The 15292-nt window shown below is 36.2% G+C and overlaps 1 protein-coding gene across 25 annotated transcripts in view; it reads right to left on the bottom strand.

Annotated features, from left to right (window-relative positions):
* ABI3BP (ABI family member 3 binding protein) overlaps positions 1-15292 on the bottom strand; it is a 276498-nt gene that overhangs the window by 63460 nt on the left and 197746 nt on the right. For 15 of the 25 annotated variants that reach the window (XM_047793435.1, XM_047793473.1, XM_047793566.1 and 12 more), the window contains 8 exons: positions 15213-15278; positions 14831-14878; positions 14002-14076; positions 11702-11776; positions 7832-7906; positions 1563-1622; positions 938-985; positions 31-111 (listed from right to left, as the gene is read on the bottom strand). In XM_047793435.1, the coding sequence (XP_047649391.1) occupies positions 31-111; positions 938-985; positions 1563-1622; positions 7832-7906; positions 11702-11776; positions 14002-14076; positions 14831-14878; positions 15213-15278 (528 nt within the window). The remainder of the gene's footprint in view (positions 1-30; positions 112-937; positions 986-1562; positions 1623-7831; positions 7907-11701; positions 11777-14001; positions 14077-14830; positions 14879-15212; positions 15279-15292) is intronic. The other 10 variants (XM_047793575.1, XM_047793591.1, XM_047793602.1 and 7 more) reach the window with 4 other exon arrangements.

Here is a 15292-nt window from a genome sequence, read left to right as displayed (position 1 = left end):
GTTGGACTGAAATATCAAAACAAAATTTACCCAGGGTGGTTTGTAGCTCCTCTTGACTAGAACTTGGTGAGATCATAGGAATGAAAGGGCTGCCTCGTGTCTCTAAAGGAGCTGAAAAGATAAATACCAAGGTTGTCAATCTTGAGATTCAATAGCCAGCACCTGGCCAAAATAATATTACATGAGATTCCTTTATTTGAAATAGAAAAACGAAAACATTAAGTGAATTATGGAAAAGAAAGGTAAGTGTGCATAGAACCTTCTGGGAAATGGTTGTGGAATATTAGAACAATGGTTCTCAACTGCTTTTTTTTTTTTTTCCACCAGGATAATAAAAGACACTGGCTGCTCGACACACCTCCCTGACCATACCTGGTTAAGATGGGAATGAGTTAGCCATGGTCCTGGGTCTGTCAGGAGAGCACAGAGGATTACAAAGGGAGAGAGTGTTATTGCTGTAGCAACCATCTGGAGTTTGTGAAAGTTTATTTTTAGAAATAAACCAATGTTAAATTGCAGTGTTTTGACCAATATTAATAATAAATACTTGCTAACACCTTTCACAACATGCTAGTGTGTTGTATGTAACGCCACAGCTGAGAACCACTGAATTAGCAGAAAATGTTAACTACATGGGTTTGAGTGAGGAACCATGGAACCAGTGGTGAGAGTGGTAGAACTATTTCTCAAGAGAAAGACAGATGAGGTAGATGAGGATGGACTCAATAATGAGTTGTCTTAAGTTGGTCTTCAGAGCAACCTTTGGAACAGTGAAATCATTGCCTCTCTATTTTTGGAAAAAGTAAAAATAATGAGAATGAAACAATGAAAAGGATTGAGAACAGATGATGTTTAAATGTAGTCATTTGAGAAAGACCTGCAACCTTGATGGAAGCCAAGAAAACAATTAGAGTGGGTCAAATGGGAAAGCCATTACCTATTGTCGTCTCTGGTAGATCAATTCTAAAGGTAACGGGTTGCAGAACTAGGCCAAAAGCAAACCAAAGAAATATAGTTATGAGAATTACTACGTGGTGAAGTAAACCTAGTTCCTGTGTTTCTATATGCACCCATTTGAAATTTAAACATTCTCTTAGAATCATAACAAATATGAGAAAATTCTATGTATCAGGCAACACCCAGGAAACTTAGGTTAGCTAAAACTTTAAAGTTTTCATGCACTGTCACTATGAGGAAACTCTGCGTAAGCATCCATATTTTTAAATTTCAAAGTACACCATTTTGGAATGGAATTATATTTACATTCTGAAAAGGTGAAAATGGTTGACCCAGTTAATAATTCTGTCTTATAACTTTAGCATGATCTCCTAGTCAACAAAAACACTTTCAGGGAAAATAATTATACACTATTCCCTCCTGGGGAAAAAAAGAATTTCAAACAAATTGTATGAGTAAATCTTCCTCAAAAGAAATACACATTTTCTATTCACAATTTTCTCTGAACTTCTTCCACATCAAAATCATTGCAAAAATATATTTACCTCAAGAATACTTTTGGAAAAACATACTTCCTAATGGGGAAAATAAAACAATTCATTTACCAGGTTCGCTCTGAGAGACTTCAGGGTCTGGTTTATGGGGAAGGAACACATCTCTTGGAACTGAAAGAAAAAGATTATAAAACACTGTGCACTCTCTATGTCACACCTGGAGTGAAACTAAACCCACAGATATAAAATCTGGGAAGCATGGATAAAGCAAAGGCATTTTCACAATGCTAAGGAGCTAAGCCAAGAAGAGTCTTTCTAAAATGGAAAAATATCACTGTGCAGGGAAGGTTCTAGTAACAGTAAAACAAAGTTGGTTGCAGTTCATTTTGAAAATTCCTTTGGGGTCGGGGGGGAAGGAAGAAATAATGAATGTAATTAAACACCAGAAGGTGGGTCTCCCTCAAGTTGTCTTCAAAGTAATAAGTCAGTTTTGGTCTGAAGTGGTTAGATGCCATTTGATATTCCTGCTAAAATTCCACTGACGGCAAGAGAAAATACATTATCTTAAAATGCAGAAATGGCTTGTAATTGAAGGAAACAGCAAGAAAGGCAAAATTCTTAAATATTTAAGAGAAGAACAAAGTTTCATTCTAAAAGCACCAACAGTTATTATGGGGAGAAATGAGAGTGAAAGCAACTTATTGGAAGATACCAAATGTAAAATTTGTGAGAGTGCTTGTTACATAGTAAATGCTAGATAAATGTTGCAATTTTTGCATTCTTAGTGATATCTAGTCTAATATAATAGGTATCAGGGCCTCCCAACATATGAAAACATGAAAACAAAGCAGAAAAATGTCTGCTAAACAAAAAAAACCTACTCCTATTCAGTCCCCATATCCAGGATATTTTTAATGCCTGTGTCAAGTTCTACTTTGGCAAAATAAAATGGAAAGCTGGGAATTTGATACCTTAATTCTCATTGGGAAAAATACTAGGGTGAGTCACCTATTGTTAATACCAGGTTTTTATGGCAAATCTCCTTTCAGCAGCAAGAAAATGTGTTTGATTTAGTTGCCCTACAAGGAGTCCTTGTCAACCCCACTCATTCACAGAAAAATTTTCCTACCACACGGAATTCATTATTACCCTTTGGTATGCAGTGGAATTTACTTGTCTCTTATATGGTGCTAGAGGAATAAAAATTAGGATTTGGGCTAGAACTCTGCTTCTGAGAAAGATGAAGAAAAATTCTGTACTGTAAGTTGGACAAACACCGCTTTACCATTAGTATAGAAATAGATTATATAAAATTGACAGTCATTCTCTTTTATGGCTTATAGGAAGCACGTTTAACTTGCATATCACATCTGCTGTTAGAGACCACTAAGTAAGTACCAGTGAAATCACAGTTGTGGAATTTGGTCCATTGAAAAGACAAGTGACTCTATTAGAAGCTCTATGACCTGAAAGGGAATAAATAACCAGGGGAACCTGAAATCTGGATTTTTTTTTTTTTTTTTTGAGGTAACTTGAAAAAGATTAGTGGTGGACAAAGAGAACACCCCATCACAAGAGTGAGCATTTCACCTTTGCTATGTGGTATTTTTAAGGATTCAAGTGGCAAAATGTGAGGCATTTTCAGCTGTAAATCAAGGTGACTGTTTATCTGGAGGGTAGAGGGAGTAGGCATTTTGGTGGGACTCCGTGGAAGTCATGGTCATGGCCATATAAAACAGCCTATAGTTTATAAACACCCTAATTGGTTGCAGTGCTGGACTATAGAAAGGCACTGGGATTAAGGAAAGGAGAAGCTGAGAAGAAATGTGCTACCAATAAACCCACTGTGCTGTAAATACATTACTCGCTGCCCACCTTAGTTTCTTGAGGAGTTTAGGGTGGAGTAATGTGGATTCTTGCTGCTGCTATTGGCACATTTTAGGCATGAAGTGATGATTTAATAACTGCCATACCCAACTTTCTAAAGCAGGTGAAATCAGTGGAAAGGAAAGAACTAGAAATATTCACAGGAAAGGGATATGAATCATTCTCATACTTGGTTAACGGGTGCTCCAAGAAATGCAATTTTTTTTTTCTTTTTCCCTATGTGGCATTCCTTCATATATATTAAATTGAATAAGAGCATGATTCTTAAAACCTAAATCTTCTATGCTCGGGGAAACTTATCAATGGAAATCATGACAATTTCTTGGAGAAGGCACTTTTGATTTCCTTATATTACCATTATTATATTTCAGACCCGTTTGTACTAGCCAATTTAATACTTATATTAACTAACCAATGAACTTACCAGTTATATCAACTACCTTTTTGAATAAAGAGCACCTCCCTTAAAAAAAAATCAACTAATGCAAGACAATTATGACAATCGTGGGTGGAAAAGTCCAAAATGGACAAATGTAAATGAATGTGCATGAATGTTTGGCAGGTGTAGATGAGAGAATGAAAGTGTCGTTCTCTGACAAAGATGCTGGGATTTAAAATCTTCAATAAGGTTTCCCCCGGCAATAGGCTACAAGGAGATTATCTTAGAAAAGAAATACACATAGACTATCCACCCTTTTCATTTCTCTTGCTTTATTCTAATCTTGTACCCTAAGGTCCAGTCTGAGAGGAAAAAGGTAGAAACCTTTCAGAGCCCACTTTCTGAACTTTATCTGTGTTCTTGGGCCATCACCTTCCTTCCTATCTCCTCTGGAGCCTTTCACTTTCTATTATTTCTATTATTTTTTGTTTTCTCTCTTTTATATTTTTTTATTATTTTATATTTTTCTCTTTATCCACAAGTTCCTCCCTCCCCATCTATGAAACAACTAAACTGCTCCAACATCCTAAAAATAATAATCATTTGTTTGACATGGTTTTCTCTTCAAATCATCCCTTTTTCACCCTCATTCCTTTAATCTAAAAACTCTATCGGCCTCTGCTTCCTGGTCTCATAACTGCATTTCTTCATCCACTGTGGACTGGCTTCCCTCTCACTGATCTCCTGCACCCATGGATCCACAAGGCCTCATGCAGAGTTCTGAAGCTCAGAATGCTCTGAAAACAGAAAAGTTATTTCCTTAACTTATTTGACAGCAAAACATGACTAGAACTGACTTGAATCCATTTACAGTTTTTATTCATCCTGAGTTGTGTGACTATTCATACTTCTCACTGCAGACTTATTAGTATGTTTGTAATCAGTGGTATAGGTGCACCTTTCTAAAGTCTGAAGATGGCTAAATTCGGAAGCACTGGCCCACAGGTTTCAGATGCAGGCTTCTGGACCTGTACCATCAAAGTCCAATAGCTCTTCCGACCCCTGTTCACCTCATGGTTGTTGATGGCCATCCTTCCCTGCCTTGCCTCCCTGGTCTCTCTTCCCTGGTACTCTCTGATCTTTTGACAGCAACTTCTGCTGGCTCCTCTTCCCCTATCCACTCCTTAAATATAGCTGTGTCTCCATGACTTTGATCCCCAAACTCTTGTTTTCTCAGTTTGTACTTTCTCTTGGATGATGTCATCCACTCACAAGATTTAAAAACCTTCTATATGTAGACAAATGACTCCCAAATCTACATCCTAAATATTGACATATGTTTAGAAATCCAAAAATACACTTCAACCACCAATTCAACGGCCCTCCAAACCCAGCACTTGCAAACATCAAACCTTTATTCTTCCCTATGTGTTAAGTGCCTTAGTTAATGGCACTATCATCTACTGCCTGCCCAAGCTTTAGACCACAGTGACATTCTTCTCTCCATAATGCCACTCAGTCACTGTCTAGGTCCTAGCAATTCCATCTCCAAAAGACATTTTAGCCTTAGTCTCTTCTCTCCTAACTGCAAAAATGCTCAAGTATGACTGCAAATTTGAATTTGCCAAAGAGTAGTAATAGAACATTTGTAGGATTGGATAGCTTGATAAAATCTAGATTTTTTTTTTCCTGGTTTGCTCCCAGAGACTGAAGTCTATCCAAATATCTATGGGCCAAAAGAGTCACCTCAAAGCCAAGACAGCCTTTGCTACAGAAACAAATCAACAAAGAAGGTACATCTCTGCTGAGCTAGGCATCAGGGCAAGTCCTTTACTCTGAATTTGAAATCATTCCTCCAAAGCAGATCAAAAGAAAAGTCAGTTCTGTTTTGGTTCTGGATGTGGAACATGGGCTGTTTGTCTAGATTCCTCTTTAAGTGTTGTAAATAACTTCAACTGAATGATTCAAAGATATTTTCTAAAAATCTAATTGGTTGAAAACTGTGTTATGCCTTGGAATCTATAGACTGGAAAAGTTGAACAGAGAAACTGATACTGACTTACTGGTCTAAAAATTTGAATTTTTTACTTATATCTCAGATTAAATTTTGAGAAAAACACTGTGATAAAACAACTCTGTCCTGATTTTAGCACTACATTTTCCATTTTTAGATTTTTACAGAGCATCTATTTCCCTAGGATACCAGTATATGTTTAATCTACATGGAATTTACCCTGTTTTTCTGAGCAAGAAGCATCGCTGTGGGCTTATTAGGATGTAAACCTGAGCCTAGAAATAAGCCCCAAACCATTTGAATCCAGTTTGTATCGACACTTGGGAGAAAACTGAGAAGTAGTAATGATTGCCTTATAATTCCTCCTGTAGCATCACACCCCCTGGAGCAAAAGGGGAACCCCTGATGGACACAATGGCAGGACCAACACCAGGTTGAGAGACAGAATTTGAACTGAACATTTGGAACTGGAGGGTCAATGGGGTACGCTCAGTGAAGGCTCCAAGGGGAGAATTTGCGCTATTGTTCCAGGGCTCAAGCTTACGAGTTAGAGTGTCTGTGAAAAATAAGGTGTTGATGCAATTAACGCAAATATTAGACATCAAAAAATAAGAAAAAGGGAGTTCCATTTTGGAACCTGACTAGTATTCATGAGGATACAGGTTCGATTCCTGGCCTTTCTCAGTGGGTTAAGGATCTGGCATGCCACGAGTGTAAGTCACAGATGTGGCTCGGATCCTGCATTGCTGTGGCTGTGGTGTAGGTTGGCAGCTGCATCTCCTATGCAACCCCTAGCCTGGGAACTTCCATGTGCCAAAGCTGTGTCCCTAAAAAAAGAAAACAATAAAGTCTAATTATTAGATATATTGTTGCAATGAGATGATATCATATCAGCACCAAAAGTATTACTTTCTCTAATGAAAAGGAAAGGTGATAAAAATCACTTGAATCTTTTCCTGTTATCTGTAATGACTCTACTTCCATTCTATATTTTATTCCACAACTGAAAACAAGAAGTAGACCTTTTGCAAGTGGAAGATCAGCTTTTTTCTTATTGGCATTTCTCATATTGACAGACGCATTTACTGGCATAAATTTAAATTCTAGACTTCAGGACAAAAGAGGCTCTTTGTAGCCTCTCATCACCTGCAACAACCTATCCCACAGCAGCACTTATACAACCTGGAAAACATGATAGCAAGTGAATGTACTTGCTTCCAAAATGTTGTCAAGTTACAGCAATCCTTTGGTTCTGGGAACTGTCCATATGCTTCTGGGAACATCTAGGAATTTATAATAATTGAACATTTAAAAAGAAAGGGGAAAATGTACAGTATTTCACAGGTACTCTAGTTAAAAAAATAACTTGGTTTGGCTTATTAATGAACCAAGAGTGAACTAACGAGAGAAGGTAACAGCGGCTTCCTATGTGAAGACCTAGAGAAATGTCTGGGTCCTTGCAGTCCCCATCCTCACTGCTTCCATAAACAGGAGATTATTCCCCTTATAATCAGACAAAAAGCCTTCTCATATGATAGGTGAGAAATAGATTTTAGCTAATGAAATCATTTTTGTCTGTGTGTGTGAGACAAATTTCTTAAGCTATTGCTCCATGAATTGGTAAAATAGAATTTAAAAGGGAAAAAACCCTCAATCCTGGGTAATGGAAAATTTCTGAATCTGAGAAAATGCATAAATGTCATTTGCTCCATTTGTAAAACTTCATTTTATCATTTTTGTGGGAAAATTCCAAAATTTTTGAAATTCTTAATTTTATCGTATTTTGCTGAAATGTGAGCATAGTGCAGTTAACATGGGTAGATTATTTTTCATGAGTCAGAAAATAAGAGAAATTTAATTCTAGAAGAAGCATTCTGAAGGCAGGTGTAATTCTCTGGCTTTGAACTATATCAATGACTTACAATATGAACCCTTAAGTAACTCTTATAAATACTCTGAAATGATTATATCATGCATGATACAATGTGGTATCTGAACCTAAGTGAAATATAGGCCCTATATTCACCAACCTTCATGTTTCATTGCAGCAAAGTGTGACAGTAGAACACATTTGGCTTAAACATGAAATAAAGCATTTACCAGATGGAGTATAGGACACTTCTGGACTTGGTGATGTCTTAGGCTTTGGAGTGACACGCTGGAACACCTTAGGAACTGAAAGAGAGAGCTCAGATCATGAGTCACTTGGTTTCAGCATCTCCCAGTCATGCTTAACACATAAGATATGACAAGGTATAAGCCTGACCCTGATTTTAAAAAAAGTATTGAAATGGGAGTTAGATGGAAAAAATAAACCTTAAGCTCTAAAATTAGATCAGTTAGATTTCCAGATACTTTAAGAATATGAAATCTGAAACACAGTAAAATTTGACTAAAGGTTAAGGGTAAGATGAAGATTTTTTTGAAATCTTTGTTTCAGAAGAGATAGAAATTAAAGTAATATAAGTGCTTGTGTTTTTTGGATGTTTGCTTGACTTCTTAAATGTATCCCCATGTCTTTCTGTGAAGATAAAATCGGTGAACTCATAGTGGGAGCCCACGAAGTATGCATGAGAGAAACTCAGTCAACTTAGCAATGGAAAGTGAAGTGGACAAGGGGCTGAGGTGGGTGGGTCACATCTTAAGCCCCCTTCAAGTCTCAGGCCCTAAATAAACCTTTAAATGAACATGTTCACAAACCAAAATTCTTTCCACAACCGTTCCTTTGAAGAAAAAGGTGCTAACGTAATAGATACCAGGAAAAAAAAAAGGGTGAAGTTATTTATATCTTATTCAAAGATACTTTCATAAGGATTGTGCCCTTTGGTTTTCACTATAATGCTGGGAGGAAGGAATTATGAGCTTCACTTTATTTTTTAAATTTTTTATTAAAACTTTTTTTTTTTTTGGTCTGCTCCCGTGGCATATGGAAGTTCCTAGATCCTTACCCTGCTGTGCCACAGTGGGAATTCCCTCTCAGCTTCACTTTAAAGCCTTGGGTTGGAGACTATCTACCTGAGGATCCATGGTTATCAGGCACCAGAGACAAGACTTGAACTGAACACTGAGATCCAAACATGACCACGAGTTCCCAAGCCTTGGGCTCTCTGTATCCCAGCTCTGCAGGTCACATTTTAATATGTTTCTCATTTTTTAGGTGGAAATAATAAACCTGTCCAAACTCAAAAGGTGGTTGTGAGAATTAAGTGTGGAATGTCAAAATGATGTCAAAGCTGTACTCCTACAAAACATTTGTTTCCACTTTTGGAGAAAATTTACAGATTTGACATTGAAGGATCTGAGTAAATTTTTTTTTTCATATTTGCTGCCTCAAAAACTAGAAAGCATCCAAAAATTGGATGGTTATAAGATTTCTAGACATAAAATTATTAATAATGCGATTGTTCACAGTTACTTAGGAATCTAAAAATCAAACCTGTGCTCAATGACAAAAGATTCTTGATGATTTGTTCCACATTTTTATCTCAATATGTCCTTCAGTGCCAAATACAGTAATTTAAATTTTGCTATCTAATTTATAAATATAGCTTAAGTATAAATAAGAAGGTGGCATGCCCAATTACAGAATTTCATTCTGAAAAAGATTACTAGGTGAACACATCATGTTGCTCTTTAAGTTGTACACACTATTGTCAGATGATGCCTTTACAGCCCAACAACAGTAATTTGCATTTGGTGTTGTACTTAAGAACAGAACATTCTCCTAATTGGCTTTTGAAATTTACAACAGCTAGCCAGGAGTAAGGGAGGAGGTATTAGGGTTTAAATATTTGTCTTTGAACTATTTAGTGATGCATATGCATCACTACACAAACCCCCTTAAAAGACAATAAAAACATAGAATATTGCTGGCATCTATTAAGTAAAGCTTGTATTCCTCTAGGTCAGAGAGAACCTAATTTCACCAACTTTTAAGAGGAATAATCAGAATGCATATTTTATTTTATTTTATTTTTAGGCTTGCACCCCTGACATATGGAGGTTCCCAGGCTAGGGGTCAAATCAGAGCTGTAGCTGCTGGCCTAACCAAGTTATATTTTGGTTTCCTATTCACAAATCTAATATACTTGTTTTTCAAAATTCTTATTCTATTCATTAATCATTATTTATTTATTAATCATTATTTTCCCCAGTATTTCTGGTATGTTAATATTTCAAATGTATTTCTTGTTATTATTTCTAATTTCTTATTCTTTCAGATGATTGTTGCCTTGGTACCTTCATATAGTTATGTATTTTACCCATATCATTTTCTTAGCAAATTGTAGTAATTAAACAAAAACACATTTCAAAATATATTAAAGCAGACTTAAAATCATTAGCTAGATGTGGTACATAGAACTGTCTTTCAAGGAAGTTTCCCTGAAAGAAAAGATAACAGGCAAAATTCCTCTCTGAAGTATAAAAGGATATATTAACATCACTCAGATATTAAAGCTCACCCCCAAATCCACAGTTTTTCTTTTCAGTAAGGATGCTGAAATTTGATTAAATAATTTGTGTTGGTAATTCAGAACTTCTACCTGGATCAAGCATAATTTTGATGTTGCAAATATTTTCCCTTTCCCAGGCCATTAGTCATAGTTAGGGTTGCTTTCCTAGTAAACTGGGTAAAGTGTACCTCATATACTTTTTGGAAGTGGGTCATGCATAAATTTAAATTTAGGTGATTGGTCTATATTGTAACTTCCTTCACTATAGGAGTATAAAATTTCATTTCATATTCCCAGTGTCTAGCACGATGCATTCAGCATGCAATAAATATTTGTTGAGTGACTGACTGATAAAATGAATTAGTTAACCACTTAAGCATCAAGGGGTGATATGAATTTTAAATTAGGAGAGAAGAGGGACAGGAGAGCAGTTGATTAATGACAGTAGAGTAGGCATGACTGGGTATGTGTTTGGAGTAGGCACCAATGCTAGAGATGTATGGAAAAACTGATGGATCTAAGTGGCTGGATGAGGAAAAGAATAAAAATCAGATGTAAAATGCTGAGTGTCTGCAACAGATGTAAATGAGAAACTGAAAGGAGGGAAAGATGAACTTTCTTTGAGGCATGTCGAGTTTATGGTAGCCTGAAATGGAGATCCGCCAAGGCAGTCAGAGGAACTGGACAAGATCTTGGTTGAGAAGTTAGGGTTAGAATTAATCATTCAAGCAAGAGCTTATTGAACAGAATAAAAATAGTTTACAATGACTCTTGTATGAGTCCTTTCCAAAATTTATAGCAAAATAATCAAAGCAATATTATGTAATCATTATTTTGTAGGAGAGGATATATATCAAAACTCTTCATAACCTAATATTAAATAAAATCTACTGAAAGATCAAAAAATGTGGGTGATTGTCGGGGGAGGACATTCACAGACCAAGGAAGGGTTTTTCAAGCTGAGAGAGGCAAGGGCTTGGCAGGCTGCTCTTTTAAGAAATTCTATTCTTTTCCAAACTCTCTCAAATAATGTAACAATAGGGAAGCTTTCTGAACTGACCTACTCCAGTGATATAATTTACTATAAAGTCTAACAATAAATGTAAAGAGGAGTTCCCGTCGTGGCGAAATAGTTAATGAATATGACTAGGAACCATGAAGTTGTGGGTTCGATCCCTGGCCTTGCTCAATGGGTTAAGAATCCAGCGGTGCCATGAGCTGTGGTCCAGTTTGCAGACGCGGCTCAGATCCTGCATTGCTGTGGCTCTGGTGTAGGCCGGTGATTACAGCTCTGATTAGACCCCTAGCCTGGGAACTTCCATATGCCGCGGGAGCGGCCCTAGAAAAGGCAAAAAGACCAAAATAAATAAATAAATAAATAAATAAATTTAAAGAGTTACTAGGTTTCAAAGGAAAACTAAGTTTACAAGGATTAAAAATCTAACTTGCTATAATTCAACAGAGCAACCCCACTAACATTAAACTTTTCAGGCCAGAGTATAAAATATGTATTTACCTGGCTGTGTTTGTGGGATTCTTGGACGTGGAGATGTTTTTGGTTTGGGAGGAGTGCGCGGTGTCTGCTTAGGAGCTAAAAGAAAGGATATAGGTTTGGAGCCCTTGAGCTCTTTGGGAATCACAGTACCTACACCTCTAGGATCTCAGAGATGTTTGTGCAGTGACTGAAGACCTAAATACACAGCAATTAATGCACTTAAAGCTCTCAAAGAGCCACAAAGTATAAGAAGATAATTTTCTTATTATAATAGAATAAAAAATAAGAAAGCACATTAACTGATATCCAAGATATTCAGCTGGCAAATACAACTGTTGGAATTTTAGAAATATCTACTTCAAATATATTTTAAATGAGTTAAAACTAAATTTCTCAATAAAAAATTCACCCTTAGTATAAGCTCACACCGTCTAATCAGAAAATCCCAGTATAACACTTTAAGTGCAAAAACATATAATTTCTTCTAAATAAAAAGTGTTACATTCTAAATATGTCTAGAAAATGAAAGCATCTTAATAGTAAGTGCTAATGGAAATAAATTAATCTTGTTAAACACAACACAATTTGTATTGGTTACATTGGGGAAGAAAAATTGAACAGAAATTGAAAGGATACATTATTGAAGAAAGTTACTCGTCTGCTGGGTAGTTCCTAAAGAAGTTCTAGGACATTCAGTGTAAAAATCAATTATTTCTTCACCAAGAAAATTGAAAGCATATCCTGCTGGAGGAAAAGAACTATTAAATGCAAAGTCACAGCTTGTGGAAATGCCTCATTTGATTGGATTAAGTGTGTTTGGGATAAAGAGAGATAAGAAACAAAAAAGTTTCAAGGTCATGGAGTTTCAGGCACCTCCAGAAAAGCTTGCTGAAAAGAAGAATTATAGATAAAAGAATCAGTTGAGTCTGTAAGAGACTTCTTCCTGAAACTTAATCAAAATACACAGGGCATGAAGTGGTTTCAGTGGAGCCTGTAGAGAGATGAACCAGATTTGTTGGAGATTACACAGGTTTAGGAGCCTGGAGCCTGGAGATTTAGAGCTGGCTTTACTGGTCACTTGGTCTACAACCATGGGTTCTTCATCAACAGTAAAAGGATTTTTAAAAGCCCTTCCAATCCTAAAATGCTATACTTCTAGAGTTTCCTTAGTCTTGTGATATCCTGACTTTGAACTGCTTTGCTTGCTGAGATTCCTACTGATAGGCTGTTTGCTCCCCCCAGTTTATAAAAGAGAGCATCTTCAGGTAAAGGCATGTCATGAGGCAATTCTATAAAAAAAAAGATTCAGAATGAGATTAGTACCACTAACAGTATTCACAGTTAAATGATTCAATCATATTAATGATCACAGCTATTAAAAAAAAACTTTGGAAAAGTTAGAGATAATTGACACAGATCCAGTTAAGACAGTCAGTGTGAAGTCTTGATAAAAATAAAACTGTACAGTTGAACAGGCAAAGCTGAAAAGGGTATTTTAGAGGACAATGAATAAAATTGATATCCATATTTCTTTTGGAAATAGAGCCATACAAAATAGTTTAAAGTCAATTGAAATATAAGTTTGGGCTTATTTATGATTAAACTGCTGTTGGGAGAGCCAGCAAATATTGAGAGAATTTTTCCTTGAAAGAAGAAGCACATTTAGATATCCACATTGATGATTTGTTCCCTATGTTTTGAATTTCACCATCAAATAAACCTTTATGACTTGCCAAGTAACTGGTTTGATTTTAGTTTCTCCTATTTGGATGCAGTGAAATGGTCAAACCGCCACAGGAAGGCACAGTAGAAAGAAGTAAGGGACCTGAAAAATGATGAGATGGCTGGCCAGTTGTATCCCTTTACGTGGACTGCATAGTGAAATCTGTTTCTAGAGGTTTCGGTTAATCTCACACATAAATTAGGTATCTTAAAATAGTTTTTATATAACCATAGACATTGTAAACCTAGTCAAAATGATAAAGTATTTAAAGTTAAGATACAATATTTATATTTTAAAATAGAATATAAAAGGTCTTACTCAGAAATATTACTATTTCCTGCCTGAAAGACTTGCAGAGTAGTTGAGAGGTGTTTGTCAGCTATATCCTAAATTATATTCACAACACTGCCATGTGACTGGCTACAGATTGTGAATAGAAGTGGGACATTAGAAAGGTAAGATCACCCATCCAAGACTGTGAGCAGTGATTAAGTTAGGGCTTCAGATAACTAATAGCAGTGCCGATAGATCATCTTTCCATTCTTATAAGTTCTGCAAACACTCACCTTCTGCATGAAATACAAAAAAATGTATTTACCCGGTTCGGTCTGAGGCTCATCTGGGCTGGGTAGGATTATAGTTTGGGAAGGCAGAAGTGATGTTTCTATGGTAACTGAAGGAAAGTACCCAGAGTTACTATAGTGCTTCTCACAACTTGCGTACAGATGATAGAAAGAATGGTAACAAGGAGATTTTTTAAAAAATAAAGAAAATTCCAAGTGTGCAGCAAGATAGCAGTCCTACTTCATAGTTCATTTAGTTTAAAAATTGCTTAGAGATGCCAGGTTATAAAATACTCTCCAAGTAAGCAATATCCTTACTTTTTAAATCCTCACTCCTCACTAGTACCTCCCCAACAATGCTAGAAAGATATGTTCGATGGTAATCATAAAGAGAAAAACAAAGTGATAAAAAATGTGAAAGCATAAGCCATTCAGCAGCGTTGAATTTTATTTATTTAACTAATGAAGAAAACACCAAACATGTAAATGAACATGATAAAGTGAGCATTAATGCAAAGCATTTTGCTAGGGGAAGAAGTATAAGTGGATCATCATACCACAAATATTATCTGAAATATTCAACAGAACAACAAGCTGGGAGAATGTTCAACATTAGGAAAAAGATGCTTCAGATTTGACAGTTTCAGTGACTTAAGTAGAGAGAGAGAGAGGGACCAGGGTCTAGATACAAAACTTAATGGGAAAAGACACTTTTTGGTCAATGATTATGAATAGAAGCATCTAAAAAGAAAATTAACTGCCATGACAAAGAATGATGTTGCAGCATAAATTCACAATGAGGGAGAACCTCAGTTCTTGGGTGATGGTGACAATGGAGACAAAAGCTGCTGGCTGTGTCATTACCTAGCATGGTCTCGGGTGGTTCAGACACATATGTAATAGATTCCACAACTGCATCAAAACAAAGAAGAACAATTTTTAAAAATGTAAGATATTAAGCTATAATCAAGTATCTCTTTCTTGAATATCAACATACCTCATCCTGACTGTCAAATGTTATTATGCCTCAATATTTAGATATTACAAAACTGAAATTTATTTCTGTAGTCAGAGAGTCAAAGACCATTTTAGGAATTCAAGAATTTTGGAAACTATAGCTCTAAAAAAGCTATTCAACTGTAGAACAGGTACCCCAGCTTGAACTTTCATGTTTCATGAAACATGACAGATGCTAATTAAACTTTTTTTTTGAATAAGTGAATCAAAGCATGGAAACCTTTACCACCTTCAGTCTTTGGCTCCTCTGGCCTGAGTGGTGCTTTGGCAGTGGGATAATCTGTTTCAGTTGGTACTAGGGAAGAAACA

The sequence above is a fragment of the Phacochoerus africanus genome, chromosome 1 (assembly GCF_016906955.1).
Source record: "Phacochoerus africanus isolate WHEZ1 chromosome 1, ROS_Pafr_v1, whole genome shotgun sequence".
In the NCBI taxonomy this organism is placed as follows: domain Eukaryota; kingdom Metazoa; phylum Chordata; class Mammalia; order Artiodactyla; family Suidae; genus Phacochoerus; species Phacochoerus africanus.
The sequence above is the reverse complement of the archived record's forward strand: the minus strand, read 5'-3'. Positions and strand labels throughout refer to the sequence as shown.